Source organism: Harpia harpyja, chromosome 4 (genome assembly GCF_026419915.1).
Source record: "Harpia harpyja isolate bHarHar1 chromosome 4, bHarHar1 primary haplotype, whole genome shotgun sequence".
In the NCBI taxonomy this organism is placed as follows: domain Eukaryota; kingdom Metazoa; phylum Chordata; class Aves; order Accipitriformes; family Accipitridae; genus Harpia; species Harpia harpyja.
The window spans coordinates 54,194,569-54,214,056 of NC_068943.1; the positions used below are offsets into that span (position 1 = coordinate 54,194,569).

Consider the following 19,488-nt stretch of genomic DNA (forward strand, 5'->3'; position numbering starts at 1 on the left):
AGAGGAGGCAGATATGACATACTATCCCTTCCAACAGCTGCTTGGAGAGCTTCTCCGATGAAAGAAAGGGCACAGAAAACACCACCTAATCAAATTTCTCCCGTAATCTTAGCTCTCGGAGATCTTTGCTCAGCAATGTGTAACTGTCATTTTAGCCTACAAGAAACAGACATCCTCCTCCACCATGGAGTGTCTATAGGCACCATTGATACAGCATAGCAGACACAGACCTGGGCCATAAACCCCCCACATCAAGTTAATACTGTAACATAACATAATAATGCAGCTGTATTAGCAATGCCCATCTCGCCGATCTAGAAATACTCGCGGTGCTTTCATTTCGTGCCCTGTGGCCAGTCTGTAGTGACGAGACCGTACGAAACCCCGTTAAGCGGACAGGTTGAGCTGTCCGTGGTTAACTTCAGCGCTGGATTTCGGCACAAGCCGGCTCCCTCTTTTCCGCGCGGATCCAGCTGACAGGCCGCCGCACGACGCTTACAGCCTGCGCTATTCTTTTCGAAACAAGCCACGAGAGGCGCGCGGGGAAAGAGGTGTCCCGTCCCGTCGCCCCGGTGGGCAGAGACCCCTAGCAAGCCCCGGGCTTCACCAGGACGCCGGCCCCCCTCCCCACGGCCGAAGCCCGGCCCCGGGCCCCTCGCAAGCCCGCGGGGGGCCGCGGGGCGGGGGCGGTGCCTGCGGGCCGCCGCTGCCCGGGGGCGGGCGGGCAGGCAGGTCGCTCCCCGCGGCCTCCCTCCCGCCCAGACGGCGCGGCGGCGGCGCGGGCAGCATGTGGGCCGCGGCCCCTCTCCTCCTGCTGCTGCCGGTGCTGTGGCGGCTGTGGCGGCGCGGGGCGGCGCCGCTGGAGCCGGCCGGCCGGGCCGTGCTCATCACCGGCTGCGACAGCGGCTTCGGGCACCTGCTGGCGCTCCGCCTCCACCGCCTCGGCTTCACCGTCTTCGCCGGCTGCCTCTGCCCCGGCGGCGAGGGGGCGAGGCGGCTGCAGCGGGAGGCCGCCGCCGGCGCCGGCCGCCTGCGCGTCCTGCGGCTCGATGTCACCCGCGCCCGCGACGTGCTGGCCGCCAAGGAGCTGGTGCTGAGCCACCTGCCCGAGCGAGGTGAGGCGAGGCGGGCGCGGCGCGGCGCGGCGGGGCGGCCCTTGGGACCGGCGGGGCGAGCCCCGCTCTCCGCTACCGGCCGTTAGCGGCCCCCGGCCCCATCCGCCGCCGCACCTGCCGCGCGGCCCGGGCCGGGCGGCTGACGGGCGTGGCGGGGGGCGGCGGGGCCGGCGGAGCCCCGAAACGGCCCCTCGGTTCGCCCGGGGCTCCTGACGGGGAGCTGCCCCAGGGGGTCAGCCGCACCGTCACGGCTTGTGGCTGGGGAGCGCCGTCACTAACGGTGCTAATTGCTGTGACCGCCATCAGTAATAGCAACGCTGTTTTGCGTTAAAAAAACGCGTCGGTGCTTGGCGAAGCGGTACGCAGACTGGGCGCCTGTCCAAAGATGCCGACGGCAGAGAGTGGGTGCGCTCTTCAGCGTGCCCGGGTGAGCGTCGCCTTTCTTCCAGAAGAGGAAATCCCCGAGTGCGGGGTCCCCGGGATCCCTCTGCAGGTATCCCACAGGAGGAAACCGCAGGGAAAGCGGAGAAGAGCAAGCGTGCGCGCATCGGAGGCGGTGGGAAGGTGATGTATTTCCGGGCATGATTTGTGAAAGGGTGAATAAACAAGGAAATGCAGAGAGGGCAGCTGCCGCGCCGAACCAGCTGCTTTTCGGTACAACTTGAGGTTTGTCAAGGTAGTCCCTGGAAGGGTTACTTAAAAAGAAATCTGCCAATTACACACCCTATGGGGAGCGTACACCCAGGGGAATGAATAGACTTTAGCTTGCAGAATAGCTGCAGACAACCTAAATCCTGGGTTATCCCCTCAGAACGCGTGGCACAGCACAGGTAAGAGGACCGCAGTTACCTCCTTTCCCACTTTGGCTGCAGGGCAAGAGTCACCCAGTCCAGTGCTGGGGGATACACTTGGCTCAGAGCGGGCTTACTCAGGCTCCGAAGTAGGATTCTCTCAGAATTACAGACAAACAGTTTCTGCTCACAGAGGGAATATAAACGGAGAATAACGCATGCAGAATGACAATGAAATGCAAGGCCTCTGCCTGCCTGGTTCATTAGCATGCTGGGAAGGGGATGAAACGAGAAGCGGAGTAAGAAAAAGCCTAGACGCTGCTCATTAAGTACGTGTATTTATGGTTGATGTTGACCTTATCTGATTAAAAGGCAGAGCCTTCCCCTCTCAGGCTCTTTCCCAAGCTGCAGAGAATGCAGATGGCTCACACAAGCCCTTATAGGCTCGATGAGGACTGGGTCACCTGAAACTGTGGGTTACAGATAATTTATCCTGTAATTCTGGCAGCTTGTGCAAAGGTTGTGTTCGTGCTGTCGTGTAGACTCTGGAGTCCACAGTTCAGCGCTAACTTGCTGGTTTTCCTTCCTGCTCATAGGCGTGTGGACATGCCTCGCGATCAAGGCACATCACACTAGAGACGTCAGGGCTTGCTGGAGGGGCCAGGAAAGACACTTTACCACAGCTGGTGTTGAAATGCGGCATGCACACGTGTGCACAGTGGTTTTCCTGGCTTCTCAGTCAGGCCTTCACACCCATGACACAGGGCTGGGCATGCACAGACAGAGCACACGTTTTATGCAACCTTTTTCCATTGTTGGTCAGCTCTTCTGCTGCAGTGTTTTGAGGGTATTCTGCAAAGGCATAAAAGAAAAAGTAATTTTATAGAGCCAGATAGCACATATGCCATTTGGGAAAACTTCCAATTATCAAGTAATCTTCCTCCTAAGTTTATGAAATAAAAAGGAGTAAAGGAGTTATATTAATGTCTGACGTTAATGGAGTAAATGCCACAAGTCTTCTTCATAATTTATAAAATACAGGGGCATAAATATTTTTATCTCAGGTGTAAAGAAACTGTGAGGATATTCTACTTATGTAGAGTCTTTAAGCAAAAGACTTCAGTAGGAGTCCTTGGCACCTCTGAAAATAGAAGCAGTGTTTTCTTCAGTATTTTAACTTTATAAAAACAGTTTCAATATAACAATTCAACTGAGGGTTAGCTCTCATATTAACCAATTTATTTGTTAAAGATGGGAATTGTAGTTCTTTTACATTTGGGTCAAAGATTGTTTTTAATGAAATTCTTTTTCATTAGGAAAGAGAATTCTGAACCATTTGTAATTGCATTTATGTTCTGAAAGTGCCTAGAAGATGAGAAAAGTATGTGACTGCACAGAACATTTAATCTGCTACCCAAAGGTTCCCAAGGGCTGGGCAGTGGAGCATGTGCCTTGATGTCCCACCAGTTAAGGAACTCTCTGTAGTGAAACCTTAGGACATTTTCCCTAGTGGATCACAGACAGCAGCATCCAGGGCCTACAGCAGAGGACTAACCAAACTGAAAATCAAGTACATGTTGGACATTTGTAGTAAGGAGAACAAAGAGCAGGTGGTGAGTCCAGTAGACTGTTTTAAATAAGCACTGGGCAGAAAAAAAATCTGCTTTTGCACAAACAATTCAAACTGATGTAGGAAGCCAGTGGATTGTGCTGAAAGGTTATAGTAGATCATAGATTATCTTCCTTAAAAGCTGTGAAAACATCCACCTTTAAATAGTTACTGGCAGTGTTCTGTATGTCATTTTTAGCTTGTAAGTACAGTTGGACAGTTCTGTCTCTGTCTATCGCTCCATCCCCCTCCCTCGGAATGGGATAATTCTATTCAGCAACTCCCTGTGGAAACAGAGAAGAGGCATCTATCTCTGGGAATCACTAGGTGTTTGCTTAGGGATTATTCCCTCTCTTCTCTTGTGCCATTTTTACTATAATCAGTTTCACTCAGGTACCAATGATTTTAAGTACGTCACATCAGTGTGCTGGACTTTTAAATTCAGATCACTAAAACACTCCCATATCATTCCAAAAATAGTCACAAGGAAACCATTTCAGCAATCTCCAGGTTTAATGGTAAGCGTGCAAAGGCTATGGATTCCAAATTAAACCTCAGAAGATGTACCAAAAGAGAGAGAAAGCAGTTAAACAACAATTGCTTTTTGCAAGCTGTGTTTAAAGACCTCAGGGTAAATCCTGGTAAAGATTAAATATTTATTCTTTACAGTTACAGTATCATCCTTTCAATGGACTGTGCATCTCAGACAAGTATGGCTTTTTGGCAGATATGCTGTCTTCCAAGTCATCTTAACCTGACTGATAAGCCAAAATTTTGTCCTTTATCTTAAATCTTTTCTTGTAGTTGATGAAAATACATGTTTTCTTACATTTATTACGTCTCTATACACTGTTTTCCTCCTTTCAAACTTGCAGAACGCTTGTTTCTGCTTGTATTTCCATGAAGCCTGTTGATCCCGGTCAGCATCACATACTCTTGCTCTAGGCCTGGTATACAAAGTAAGAGAGCCTCTGTCCTGAAGAATGTACAATCTACAACAGAGGGCTCTCCAGACAAGAAGCCGGTAATGAACAGAGGCTCAGAGAGCTCAAGTCCCTCCTGAATCTCGTTCTTCGGCAGATTTTAGTTGCTTCAAACCTAGACCCAAGTTTGAAGAGGCTGCAGTTCTACACTTGTAAAGCCTGTATTTTTTGCCTAGAGACACAGTGAAAAACCTAACCACTTAATTGTGGACTCCACTGGATGCGAGAGTCACATTCTCCCACTGACTCAGTTCAGTGCATGGAAAGGCATGAGAATTTCCTGGTTCTGGGGAGAATGAGTCCAAGAAGCCTCGCTCAGCAGTTGCTGGTGGCAAGGGGAGTCAAGGAGGAATACTGTGCTCTGGCATTTTCCTGGGCCCAGGATAAGTAAACTTATAGAAGACTAGAAGATAAAAGACTTGCTGCTTTAAGTAGACTATTCAGCATAAAATGTACAAAAAATGTATAAAATCTCAGGAATAAAACACAGTACTCCCTACACCTAGTTATGCCATAACCATGAAGTAACTAACCCAAACTCCACCTTGTCTTCTCTCTCTGTTATGCAAGAGTAGAAATCCAAACTACTGGTGACACACCTAGCTGGATATTCTGCCACTTCATAGTTTGTTTCCTTGTAAATGTTTGTTCTATTCTAGACTGTGAAATTATGTCAATCTGAAAAGGATGGCAAATCCATTTCCATGGTACGTAGCTCATTATCTAGAGCTAACTAACTATTCCTCCCTGAAAATCTGCTGGCTCTGATGCCTTTCTTTTTCTTTATTTGTGTTTACAGCTTGTGCACCCATTAAGATGACTTTCTAAAATATTTAGAGTCCTTGCTTAGAAAGAAGAAACTTCTTGCACTTGCACATTAAGGCCAATATGAAGTAGACCGGGACTTTGGAGCATGTTGATTTGCAACTCTTTTAGGCTCTATGGCAAACCTCAGTATTTTTCTGATTCTGTTCCATTTAAAACAGGAATTTCTCTTCCTTTCCTTGCCTGTTGTGAGTGGGTGACATGTAGCTAGCTGGAAGGGAGGGATATTAGTTTTAGTCCTACCTCCTACTCGAAGGTTATTAAGTACTGTCCTCCACTTAATTAAGATTTCCTATTGATGGAATCCACCCAGTAGGCCCATGGTACCATATTTTAGCCCAGACTTCCTATACAAATGGACTCATCCTTGCAGTGGAGACAACTACAGCGTAATATTCCAAGCAAAGGATGGTGACTTATGGATGTACGTATCTAAAACTCAAGAGTCTCAGCTGGCCTGCTACCAATGGACACACTGCATTGCCACAGACAGATTGGTTTGTTCCCTTTCTTCATTTTTCAATAGGAATATGGCAAATCACACTCTCTCTCCTTTGGCTAGTTTCCTTTAGTATTGGATTGGAATCTTTCAGAAAAAAGCCTGTCATTTTTGCATGGGGTCAGGTTTAGATGAGAAACTCCAAAGATCAGTGATACCAAGAATATATGTTCAAGTTTAGAAAATCTGGCTGAATTCAGATATTACCTGTGTACGCACCTACATAGAAACGGACTGATTTCAAAAGGTTTTGCAAGCACACAGCTTGATTGACTTGAATAGGAGGAGGACTTTTAAGAGTTGCTGGAAAAACATCAGGCATCTTTTGGGCCTAAATAAGGATTTTGGATATGTGCCTTTTGGTCAACATGTCTTGAAGTAGAAATTAACTGGCAGGTTATGTGAGAGCTAGTGTTCTTCTGAAAACTCCCTAATCTTAAGTTAGGTTTCTTAAAGTGATTCTTTAGATCCCTGGCTATATCTTTTAATCTTTGTCCTCGGGATCCATTCTCCCAACACAGGGATCAGTGAAAATCTCTTTGACGTCCAGTTCTGCTTCCAGTTTACTTATTCCCTGCCTGCTATAGCATAGTCTAACACCCCTCTTCCTAAACTGTGCTGGGACTGAGTTTTGTTTTGACAGTCTGAGTAATTTTTCCCTTCCAGATCAAACAGCTGCTTTTTCCTAATGTGTCTGTGCATGGACACTCTGAGGAAATGCGATGTCTCTCTCCTTCAGCTGTTTGATTCTTAATTGTGCCTTATCCTTCTAGATTTCCATCTAAGGACTATATTTCTCAGGCTACCTGAGCTGCATTTGTCTAAGTAAATATACAATATATTTTGTATACATGTTTATAGCATTAATTTTTACCACAAACATTTCAGGAAAGGAAGACCAAAGCAGATTCAAAGTACCCTGAGTACATAGCTAGGCAGGTTGTTTCTCAGGAGGTAGGAAATTTTCTGGAAAAGTGGCATAAGGGAATAATGAACTGTTTGTTATTTGGGTAGAATTTTGCAAATAGATTCAACTAAACAAAGTGGCAGGAAAATTTTGGGAAAATATCAGAACATTTCCCATTTGGGAATGCCAAAATGTTCTAAGACACAGTATGTTTCACTTGAGGGCAAAAAAATGTTTTGAGCTGACCCTGAGCAAAATCTCTTTTTATGTTTTACTTAATCTTCTTCTTCAGAAAAGTCGGTTTCAGTTTAACTCAAGCCAGTTTTTTCTCCTCTTGACTTTTGATTTGGCCACTGCACAGAAAGAAGGAGCCATTATTCTGTGAAGTCTGCCTGTTTATACACACAGGCTGCCCTCACCACTAACCACCTGGAGTCTTTGAAGTGCATGAGGCAAATGGCTGGAGAGAAAACTTAAGCCTTGCAAGCTAAATTCTGTGTTTCACAATTTAGAGAAAGAGGAAGAAAATAAACTGTCTGAAGTTTAATGGCTGCATTTCTGAAGCCCTAATGAATTCAGGGATATGTGGGTCAAGTGTCCTTGCTGTGCTGTGCAGGATGCAGTGGTAGAAGCAAAATGACTTTTTTTTTTTTTTTTTAATTAGAAAAGGTAAAACTGAGAAGATCAGGGAACAGCTTTTACAGTGATTCCAGGGTTTGGTTTGTGTTGTATTAGAGTTAGCTTATGTGAAAACAAACCTGAATACAGAGACCTCCAGCCTTAAGTAGAAACAGATGGGGTGTGCAGTTACTCAGTCCATCTGCAGGTCAGATCATGTGCAAATACAAAAATGTTGATAATTAGCTTTTACAGAGGACTCTCTAATCCATTGATCTTGAAGCATTTTACTGGGAGGTCAGTCCCATGGGGCTAGTTCTATTTTAAGAAGGAGAAATAAAGCCACAGAATGATGGAAAGGCCTGGAACAACAGGGTAATGACAGGGGGAAGAAGGAAGTCTAGGATGCCCAATTCCACTCGCCAATTTTTTGGTCCATTTCCTCTCCTCTGTCTGCTAACATTTGGGGCAGTGGAAAAGAGGTGAGTACACAGGAAACTGCTGCATTACTAGAAGAGCAGTCAGTCTGTATCTAAAGTTATAAGAGGTCCAGCGTCAAGGATTGCTGTGTGACAGACTGCTGAATAATGATTTATTCCCTTTGGAGGACAGAGTTATCCAAGTTCTGTGTGGTAAATTCCTATTTTGAGTGTTTTGCTCTGCAAATGAGACATTCACTGAAAGACCTTCGTTTCTCTGTTTAAACACCAATTTCATTACATAATAAAAGTAGTGTGTATATATATATGTTAGGAAAGCTTTACAAACTAATTCAAAAAATGGTCTCTTTCAGCTTTAACTATTGTTGTGAATGAAATCCTGTATTAGGAGTTCTTGGCACGGCTCTGGAAGGGCCAAGATACCATGAAATCATTGCAGTAGCTTTGTCAGAAAAGATCAGAAAGAAAAGAGTTCAGCCCAAGGGTTTCTGCAGCACCTTCACCAGGGTGACCAAAGGTCCCCTGGGAATATCTTTGCCATCATGGGTACAGGAGGCTACAGCTGGGTTGGCATCACACCCATGCCCCAGACTGTGTCCAGAGGAAGGAAGAGAGGCACTGTTACCCACTCTGCCTCACCAGAAACCTAGGCTTGGAGATCCTGTAGAAGGCATGACAAAACAATCATTTGCGTCAGACACATACAAGAATTCTTTAAAAAAAAAAAAGCATAAGCAGAATTGTCAAGGCTGGCAGAACTAGGCTGCGAACTTAGCTATTTCAGTGCAAGTCAGGCTACCCCTATGTACTTCTTAGTTACACTGCTGGTCACCCTAGAAATACTCTTAGTCAGGATTTGAGGTCAGAAACAGAAATGTTTTCAAAAGTGCTATCCCACTCACTGCTTTACTGTATATCTACAGATATGCATTATGAAAGCAAGAACAAGTCAGCATGGCTTAATCAGCATTTAGTCAGCATGTCAGCTCCAAACTGTGAGCTCTCTACACTTCAATGAAAAAGCATTTTGAACAGTCGAGGTTGTTAGCACTGCACAGTGCTCACACAAAGTGTTCTGTGGCTTTGGGCTAAAGTGTTTGCACATTCTGGCAGAGAGTTGTGTCAGAACAAGCTTTGCTGCTGATAAATTTCTGCTTGTCAATGCTGGAATCTTACTGCATTTCAGGGGGCTGGGCTCCTTAGCACCAAAACCTGTTGTTATGCGGGGAGTAGAGTTGTCCAAGAGTACAAAATATAAAAAAAAATACTGTAGCCACTGACCTTACTTGGTTACTTTACCCAATGCTGCACCCATGTACCCGATTCTGGCTGATTTCAGGAGGAATTGAAGCTCAAATCCTGGAAAAGGAGCCAAGACTTAGGCTCCTAAATTAGTCAGGCACTTTGAAAATATTACCCCTTAGCCTTTAGACTGCTTAATATAATTTTCACAAAGCTGCTCATAGCACACAGTGGGATTAAAGTAATTAAAATATCATGGTACACCACATCAGCAGTAAGATGTAGTCTCCCTGATCATGTTATTTATGAATAACTTAAGACAACTATAAAGTGAGTGATTATTAAATAGCACTGAGACTTATATAGTCCAGATAATGGCCACGATTACATTCCTTCATTAAACAAAGCATGCCTGCACTTATAAGCAGAAAAGACAAAAAGATAACACAATGAAAATGTTGTTTCTGAGGGTCCAAATCACTAGTGTTGTTCTGTCACCTAATGGTGGTTGTTTTGCAGTGAAAGATGCTTGTTGAGACATTTCTTTTCCATAGGTTTCTGGGGACTTGTCAACAATGCAGGAATATCAACATTTGGTGAGACAGGGTGGCTGTCTATGGAGAAATATGAAAAATTTGCAGATGTGAATCTCCTTGGGAGCATCAGGACAACCCTGGCATTTCTGCCCCTTCTAAGGAAATACAAGGGTAATGCTAATCCACTGTTATTTAGAGTTGTAGAATAATTAGCTTACTATAATCAGGGTAATGTAGCATCTATAAAAGAAGCCTTAATTGTGTCTCATTGAACTGAAATGACAGCCTCCTTCTGTGTGGCCTGAAAGAGCAACTTGATCCTGAAAAGAGGGTAAAGTCATAAGGGGAAAAAAATACCCTTAGAGATTCTGTCTTTACAATAACATAGAAAAAACTATTTACAAATAATGAATTATCTCAGTGTTTGACTCAAAAAAGAGAGAAAAAAATGCTTACAGTAGATCATTAAGCCCAGGCAAGAATTTCTAAGGACTGACAATCAGAAAACACAAAGATCCAATAAACTCCTGCTTAACTTATTATTTAGGCTTTACTATTTTACTGTTTGGCAATTAGGAGAGGAAGGATGACCCTACAGAGGTGAACTAGAGACATCCAGCTTCCAGTTCCAGGCGTAGCAAGATCCTCTCTATGACCTTGGGCAAGAAACTTCAAGTATGTGAAACAGTGCCATACAGAGCCGTGGGTATCCAATAGGATAAATGTATTTGCATGGACTTCCATAAGTGTGGGCTTTATCCTTTCTTCTGAGAAGAAATGGTTCAAATAGCTCGCTACAGCATTGCAGCACGTCTCAATTGCTTTGCAGTTTGTTCCCTACCTGTCCCCATCTGTATCTGGGAAAAAAAGATACCCTTTTCCTTTCTCCCCATTTTGCTTAGCTTGTCTATTTAAGTTGTAAGCTCTTTAAAGTGAGGATTTGTTCTGTATGTATATAGCATCAAGCACAGTAAGGGCTAGGTTTCATCTGGAAGCCCCAGATGTCACTGTTACACAAAATGTTGGTAAGATAAAAGCATCCCCTTTTTGGCTACTCTGCTTCTTTCTGCTTGGTTGCCTTCGGTTGATGATATTTTGATGCAAGAAGAAAGAAACTTTTAAATACTGCAAGCTGGATGTGTTTTTGTGAAAGAATGTGCTATTGCATATACTCAGTGAAACAATGGATGTGTTATGAGGCCATTACATGGGAAGGCATCACTTTTTTTCTGTGATATCCTACTTACTACTAAAACTGTGATGCTGATCCACCAGAAGCACTTGTCTGACTTCAGGAATTGCAAGGGGTTACTTTGAAGTGAAAGGGACTAATTGTGTGTATGATATTAAGCACATACATAAACTTTTAGAAGATTTGGGTCTGGATGGCTGCACATATGTAGTACCTTATCTCAAAAGAGTGCTCTGCATCTTACTCCTGGCTGTCAATGCTGCCTTGCCTACACTCCATTTTCAAGTCCCATCTATGTAGGAGAGGAGGCCAGGGACCTTCTAGGAAGAATCCTAGGTTTCCTGTCTCCTTCCTTGCAGGAACAGCCAGGACAGCTAAAGCTCATGGTTTTGGGGGCAGCAAGTGGCTTCTCCAAGTGAAAAGCTTGAATTATGGATGTTAGAGCATTCATCTGGGAAAGCTGGGTTTCAATTACCTTAGGCAAAGAGAGAAGTTAGATGATGTGTCCCACATGCTGGGCGTGTGCCCCAAATCACTTAGGCACTGGATAAAGGAGGCAGAGGTTATCCTACCATCACTTACCCAGTAGCTGTGTTCTGAAGGAAGGGGCTTACTGCCATTTTAGGATGAGCACCTGTTCCAAGAAAAACTTCAAGATTCTTAATACTTGTAAAGGGAAGTATTGCCCTCCAGCCTAGAATTTAAGCATCCTACTTTGGGAGGAGCAACATTTCCCCATAACTTTTCCAGCTGGCCAGCTGATGTAGCATCTTGATCAGCAAGCTGGTAGTTGTTCTCCTGTTACTGTATATACGATTATATTCCAGATGCTGTGTAGGAAGGCAGGGAACCTAATTCAGAATGACAGATTTCACTGCATTCCCATGATACTCTTTTGATACCATACAGGCCTATCCCATTTGGTCAGACCTGGGGCCCATATGTTATCTGCATCTGTGGCAGCAATAGGAGTACAATTATGTTCTCTGTATTGTTAGTGACGAGGTCACTTCTCTCTCTTACCTCTGGTATTTATATATCCACATTCACATATCCACATTCACACATTTCTTACTCTATGGTATGACTATGTGATAGAAGTTTACAAGTAACCAATGGAAATTAATGACAGCCCAGTGCCTCAAATCAGAAATCTCTGCTACTTAAGGCATGCCTGCACTCTGCAAGAGTTATAAAGGGGAAGAAAGCAGCACAGATCAGGGAAATCACAGCAAGGCAGCGTAACGCTGCACACATTTTGTCAGGTCACCTTTCTCTGGTGAATCTTATGACTGTACAGTCTGATTTTGACTTTAGATACACAGTTGTGAGCCAGGTCTCAGTGCAGAGACATCATTAGTGCAGAAAAAAATGCTATTAGTAGTCATATATCCACTGCAGGGAAAATCATCTGCTCCTCTCCTCTGCAGTCCTTCTCCTATTACTAGCATAGTCTTCTATTACTATTTTTCAGTCTAAAGTTTTTAGGGGACTGCTTTGTTTCCATCTCTTTCATCCTGTCTCAGACTCAGAAGGAATAAGCAGCACGTTGGGAATGTGTTATGCTTTGTACAGTCCAGTATCTGTCACTAGATGGAAGGAACAGTTTTGTGTGAAGTTCTCTGCTTAACAGAGCTGAGTGCACTTCTGTGCTGGGACTGCACAGTTACACAGCCCACCTTTGGCATACTATGTAGTAAAACAGCATTATGCTAAATACCATGTTATTAGCAGTTCAGAAGACTCAGATAAATCTGTTCTATGTTAAAGACCGAGAGTGAAGTTATGTTATTTGCACTATTTTCTTTCCAGGACGTATTGTTTTCATGTCCAGCATTATTGCCTATTTTTCTCTGGGAAATGGCATTTATTCCATGACCAAGGCAGCTATTGAAAAATTTTGTGATGCTCTGAGACTGGAAATGAAGAAGTTCGGTGTCCGGGTAAGTGATGTAACAAGTAGCTGTTGTATGAAACTTCCTGCTATTTCTAACATTGATCTTCATATGAGAAAGAGAGAAGTTTCACTCCTGAAATGCAGCTTTTTGTGGGGAAAGAAGCAAGTGACTTGCACAAAGAATACCAGACAACAGTGTGGGGGTGGAAATTTTGGCCAAGGGAAGATGAACAAGTGTATACAAAATAATATCTGCTCTTGTGCAAAGTAAGCTCCATGCATCCAAATGACAAAGATAAAGATCAGAGCTGAATCCATGGGTGCAGCTTCCCCTTGGAAAGAGGTGGTTTCTCTGTGGCTAATCAGTCAGCTGGAAGTCACTGGGAACAGCAGACCTGGGTGATGTTTGCAGTTCTGAGAAGCTGTAGGATAGCATGTCTTCTCTTTGTGCCAACACTGCAACTTCCACCCTTTCTCCACATCCTCTACAGTGGAGAAACTTCCTGAGGCAGGCATGCCTGAGCAGTGCCATGCTCTGTGAAGAGCTCATCACAGTACCAAGTAACTGAAACTTTCTCTGGTGTGGCTGCGGGAGCAAAGAGCCCAGACGCTGAGTGCTGTGCAGCAAGAAGGAAGGCTTGTCACCTACCTGAGAGGTTCTTTCTTCCTCTTATCTCACAACATGAGTGCTTAAAAGTTCCTTTCTTTTTGTGGGAACAGCTACACTGCAAGAGGCAGTATTTTGCAGAGTAATTATGTTTTTATTCCCTTAACCTAAGAGGCTCTAAGAGTGCTCTTAGTGCCCTGTCTAAGCAACACTGATAGTCAAACCTGAAGCTTAGATCACTAAGTGGCTTGACTAGGTTTTTTCCTTGGAGTCACTCCACTGCTGAAACACTCCTCTCAAACACTAAAAGTCTTCCCTAGAGGATTTACATTGGTGTACTCTTTACATACACAGATGTACAGCATTGTTCGTAAGCTTTGTGTTGGAAGAAATTACAGCTATGCATCTATTAACTACCCCTCTTGGATAAATATAAAATGATATAAAATGCAAGTGATTTTACACATCCTAATACCACACAGCATGATGAGGATTTCAACCGATTAGCTGAGGATAATCTCAAATGCATGGAAGAGCTTAGTTTAACAGGTTAGCTACTCTGGTCGTTTTGGGATTTTTCCCCCACCCCTGGAATAGCCCCAGGACAAAATACAGTGAGCCAGGCTGACAAATATTTCCAGAATATCTGTAAGAGTTATTTTTCTGTTTCTCACTGTATGCAAGACACTGGCTGGCATTTGCCTGAGAACCTACCCTGCAGAGAGCCTGCAGAATACATGGTCCCTCTTCCCTGTGCTCCCCTCCCCTGCTCTGTTGTTCCCTTTGTCCTTTCAGGAGAAAGTCGTCCAGAGGTGGCAAGGAACAGATGGAGCTATGGCTCTGTCCCACTGAACTCTGGCCAGGCAAGCTGGCTGCCTAAAGGAAACAAAGTATGTGTCTTCCATTAGAAAGGCTACAGAAAATCAAGGAAGGGAAAAAAAAAGTATCATCTCTCCTTCTTTCCTAGCCAACTCCAAAACCCGAAGTTTTCAAAACCCCTTTGTTTAAAATAAATGTGGGAAGTTTACTATTGGCATTAGTTTGGCTAATACTAAACACTTTTGAAAATAGCACCCAAAGGGGAGGGCTCCCAAAGATGCCCTGTGACAAAGCTACCTGAGGTAGCATAAGATGCCCCTAGCTATGCATGCCGTTTCTCTGCTGGAGCTTAGCTGCATCCCTTCCTGCTCCCCACATGTAGCGCCCGCACCTCAACCCCTCCGGTATGCAGTGTGCCGATTGCCACGCAGGCCAAGAGGCAAGCATGTACTGGTACTGACACACAGGTGGTAGCCTCTGGTAGACGGGCTGGGTGGCAGATTGGAGACATTAAGGTTTTGTATTACCACAGACTTTGCAGAGAACGCCTCTCAGATCCCCAGGTCTCTTTCTTACACAGCTCAGCACTGTTTTTCCTCACCTTGTGTTGTAGTCTTTAGAAATCAGGTCGGTTAAATGCCATAGAGTTTTTAATGTTGCATATCTACAAATAGTTTTAATGAGCCCGCTGCTAACTGAGGAAAAGCGTGCATACTGTGAGTGCTCAGCCTGCTCTGAAATTCCCCAGAAGCCTCAGAAGTTAGCAGAACAGCAGCAACAACACATGCAAAGAAAACAGGCAGAGCAGCAAAAGATTTGCATGCTTTCAATTTAAATCTACATGCACAGAAGCCTGTGGAAATTTGCTAATTACTTCAGCGAGCCCTAAACCAGGACCTTTGGTCCCCTCTGTACTTAGCTGACAACACCTATTTTCCTTTTAATTACACCTACTTGGGGAAAACCGCACTTCTTTCCCCAGGACCTTCTAATTTTCTTTGACATCCTCCTTTTGTCCCAAATTGGGGCAAAAAATTACCAAATGCAAGATTCGCCACTGAGTGAAAAATCCAAAGTACTCCACTTTGGAGACATCAAAGTCATACTGAAATGCTTTGTCTCAGTATTGTCAAAACATTTATACCATTAAGCATTCTATAAAAATCAAAGATGCGCTATTGCATTCTATGAAGGTATGCTGAGTAGTCAAAACACGAACATTATCATCAGAGCAAAATGAGGAAGTCAGAATAAAGCACCTCTGCAATCTTAAACATTTCACGGGAATATATTTCATTTCAGTCAAGTTTTCAAGGTTAAAATTTTAACAAAACAGCATTTTCTGGAAGAAATCTGTCTGCAGAAAGCTTTTGATCTGTTTTACTGACTATAGTATTTAATTGAATTCAGAATGACTGATTGCATCTTGATAAGTTTTACATCTTGCTTTTAGGTCTGTATTATTCAGCCAGGAAATTATGCACGCTCTACAAAAATTCAGCCACCAGTCAGTGCCGAAGAGATTTGGAATGAACTCAGTGAAGAGGAAAAGGCAGTTTACAATAAAGAGTATGTTCAAGAGCGGGCAAACTTTTTCAACAGCATACTCAGTGAGGGAAGCACAAATGGCAATGAAGTTGTAGATGCTATGGTAGATGCTTTAACATCTCCTGCACCTAAGGCACGCTACATGGTAGCAAAGCTGAAGGAAAAAGCACTGGTGTTTGTGTGTGCTTTATTCCCAACCGTTGTGATGGATTCCGTTTTGTCTTACGCTCTGAGTAAAGTAAAACTTGCATAGCCTATGTTGGTACTGTTCAGTGACTCAAGCTGGGCAGTTTTTTACACTGTGAAAGCCAGGGCTCAATCTAATGCCCCTAAGAAATACCAAGTTACTGTGTCAGGGACATGATGGAGACAAAATGGAGCATATCCCACAAGGCAACCGCACACCTGAAATCATTACAACAGAGATGAAAATACCTTATTTGTAGGAACCTGAGTAGTAATTTATTAGGGGTGATGGGAAGAGGTTAATGGAAAAGTTAGGAATGAGCGATAGACCTTGAAATACTTTGAAGTTAAGTGGCTGTAAAAAGTTAAGAGGAGTCAAATAAAGTTGTAATATGGAAAGTGTCTTGGCTAACTACAGTTCAGCACTTTTTCAGGTGTTCTGGATAATTCTGTAACAAAGCCAATATGTCATGGGCTTTAGAAAATAAGTAGCATATTCCATTTACAAATGAGTATTCAATCCTAAATAAACTCTATCCTTTATCTAATGTCTGGATTAATCAATGTGTTAACCTAAAGTGTAGTCAGAGAGCTAAACACCAGGGTGACAGATACCAGTATGCAGTAGCAACCTGTAGCTTCAAAAGACCATATTCAGCCTGGAGCTCTGGTTTTGCTACTATTACAGGGAATAAGGTCTGATGAAAAAAAAAAATTCTATTCACAGGAAAACTTTAGTAACATGTATCTATGAGAGTAATTGAGCACAGTGGCTTCATTAGCAGTCTCCTACTAACTGTTGCGGAAAAGATTGCTGGTTTACACATACACAGTTTTAAATTTGGCTTGGTTGTGGCATGGCACAAAATCCAAGAACTCTGGGACCAAAAGATCCCAGAATAGCTGAGATCAGCTGTGGTGACACTGGTAGATACAGGGCAGCAGCATGGAGCATTAGCCTCCCCCATGCCAGCTCTCCCATATCAAACCGAAGACTCTGCTGTAAGTTGACCTAGTTAACTTTTTGGTCTGAACCAGAAATTCCATCCTATACCTGGGAAGTCTTTACTAATATATTTAGTTAATTACTGAGAAGAGTTACTTTCTCTTGTGGTGGGTAATTGGGCAGTCTGAGTCAGAAACATAGGCGAGATGACCAAACAGACTGACTATTCCAGGTCCTCTCCTGATCTACTCAGCAGTAGAACAGCCATCTTAGTGCACCTTTTTTAGATTTTGGAACATCTTTCTTCTCTTCCCAAATGGTGGACCCGTCCCTGGAGCTGGCATTGGTAAGAGGACAAGCCAGGGCTCCCACCTGTTCCTGTGCCCATCAACAAGATTTTCGGATGATTATCATCCACTCTCCTCATTTAACCACAGCTGAGCAGGGCCAAGCAAGGGAATAGGAACAAGGCTTATTCCAACTAAACCAACTGATTTCTTGTATAGGAATTCCCCCTGCTTGACCTCAGGGATTTCAGCAGCCTTACATTGCTGTGGAAGAGTTGCTTTCATGCTCTTAGCTGTTCTTTGTGCAGATTACCCTTCCTTACAGTAAGTAGGCACTGAACTCAACAAGCAGCTTTGAAACCCAGATGTTTCTCCATCAGGCCCAGGATACATGTGCTTCTCTCTGCCTCAGAGACAATGTCATTTTCCATTACATCGTCTCCCTTCTATTTGCATTTCTAAAAGCTACAGCAATAAGTTCTTGCTGAGAGCCATGACCACCAGAAGAGCTGCCTCCCAGATACCAATGACATGAAATGCTTCCAACTGAAAATACCTCATTTATTTGCTGTGTATGTGGTGAAGCACGTGATCAATATTTCAGTAGCCTCACGTAACATCAGATGAGCAACACTCCAGAACATTTATTCCTTGATCTTGAAAACTAAGAACTTGCAGTATGCAGTATCTCACATGGGATACAGTGACAGGCTGGATGAGAACAGATGGGACAAATGAAGGCAGTTTGTATTTTCATTGCTGTCTAACCTGTCAGCGTGGAAGCTAACTGAAAAATAGCTACAAAATTATTATCTTTCGTCTTCCCCCTCAGCTTTTTAATATTATGATCTGCATATAAAGAACTAATCAAGAGAGAGTCAGAATTTCAGTTATTAACAGGCGTGATGCACTCCCACTGAAAGTCATCTGGAATCGTCCCACTGAGTTGGGCTCCAAGGCACAGCGTTAGACAAGTGAACCAAAAAAAAAGGAGCAAGAATGGTTTCAAAGTCCCTGGGCTTAATAGGAAAGAGACCCTCATAAGAAATTATGATGAAAGGGGTGCAGCTCTCCCTCCTCCACAGGTCTCATAGGGTACGGAAGTTTCGGGATTAGTAACGGAAGCTTTTAGTGAACAAATATTGCTAACCAAGTCAATGACAAACTCCAAGGACCCCCAGAGCTGTGAGCTCTTCAGCTGAACTCATGCCCACCTATGTGTCACTGGAAATCTCACCCGACCGAGCCCTCATCCTGGCCCACACAGTACCTGGGGAGCATATGCTGGGAAGTGCACAATTGTTGGACTGCCCCATCACCCCTTTTGCTACTTAGCCACATCGTTGGTTGAGGAGTGCCTCCCTTTTACCCAGTAACCCTGAAATCACCCTTACCTCAAGTCAAGTTAAAGTGCAGATGCATACAAGAAGCCTGTGTTTATAACATCCAAAATAAGCAACAGTTACGGTGTTTTAGGAAAAACTTAGGTGACAAAATTAAAAGAGAAAAAAAAAATATTGACACTACTCTTAAATCTGAAATGCTGCTCTCCCAATACCCAGCTAACCTGCTGCAGACTCTTTCATGGGATTGTTTTTCTATATAGCATTCATCTCAGATTGCATTCAACAGAGAACTTCTTGGCAGAACACATTAGCTTTTATCACTACTCGTCTTTTATAAGCCCTGCTGACAGTTTGGGAGAACTTTAATTTTTCCCTTGAAAACAACCACCACAAAAGAGACGCAGGTTTCCTCCCAAGTCTCTTCTCCAGGGACACAGTATCAGGGACCTAACAAAGTACATAAGCAGACATGATACCATCCTGGGTTATGAGCACTCTACTAACTGTATGAATGTGCACATGGATTTTACAGAGGTTTGGTCAGGAGGTAAATTCCAGACATTGTGGGGCTTTCTTACTAAGCGCTTCCATCAGTTACTTCATGGGTTTTCTCTTCTATGCAAGGTCTTATTCCTAAGAGCACATATTAATTGGCAGAAAGAACAAGCAATGTTTCTGACAGTAAGCAATTACAGAAAGACTATAAAGAAGAGCAAAAGAGTTAAGCTAAATCAGTTTAGTAAGTTGTGCATTGATCTGAGTGATATTAACAGCTTCATACAGTGTCATCAAAAAAGACACGGAGAGGAGCCCAGGAAATACACCTGTAACACAAGAAGCAGCAGAGATTACCTACCAGCATAGTTTTGAGGTGGTTGTGCTGCTGCGTGAAACAAAGATCATCTCCAGAAGTTCATTGTTCCTTCCAGAAGGAGACTATTCCCCTAACTTGAGAGGGTGCAGTTTGAGAAACACCCGCATGACAACTCCCCAGCCTGGGCCGCAGGCTGTTCCAGCAGGTAGAAGAGCTGTACCTCTGCACTCAACGGTCAGTGTTGCTGTGGACAGCACCACCAGTTACACACACACACCCTG

At 43.8% G+C, this 19,488-nt stretch overlaps 1 protein-coding gene across 1 annotated transcript; it reads left to right on the top strand.

Annotated features, from left to right (window-relative positions):
- The first annotated feature begins 701 nt into the window (after positions 1–701).
- LOC128140411 (D-beta-hydroxybutyrate dehydrogenase, mitochondrial-like) lies at positions 702–16,362 on the top strand. The gene is made up of 4 exons (XM_052784079.1): positions 702–1,115; positions 9,584–9,736; positions 12,570–12,700; positions 15,534–16,362. The coding sequence occupies exons 1-4, from the start codon at positions 788–790 to the stop codon at positions 15,879–15,881; spliced, it is 960 nt and encodes a 319-aa protein (XP_052640039.1). The 5' UTR covers positions 702–787; the 3' UTR covers positions 15,882–16,362.
- Positions 16,363–19,488: the final 3,126 nt, after the last annotated feature.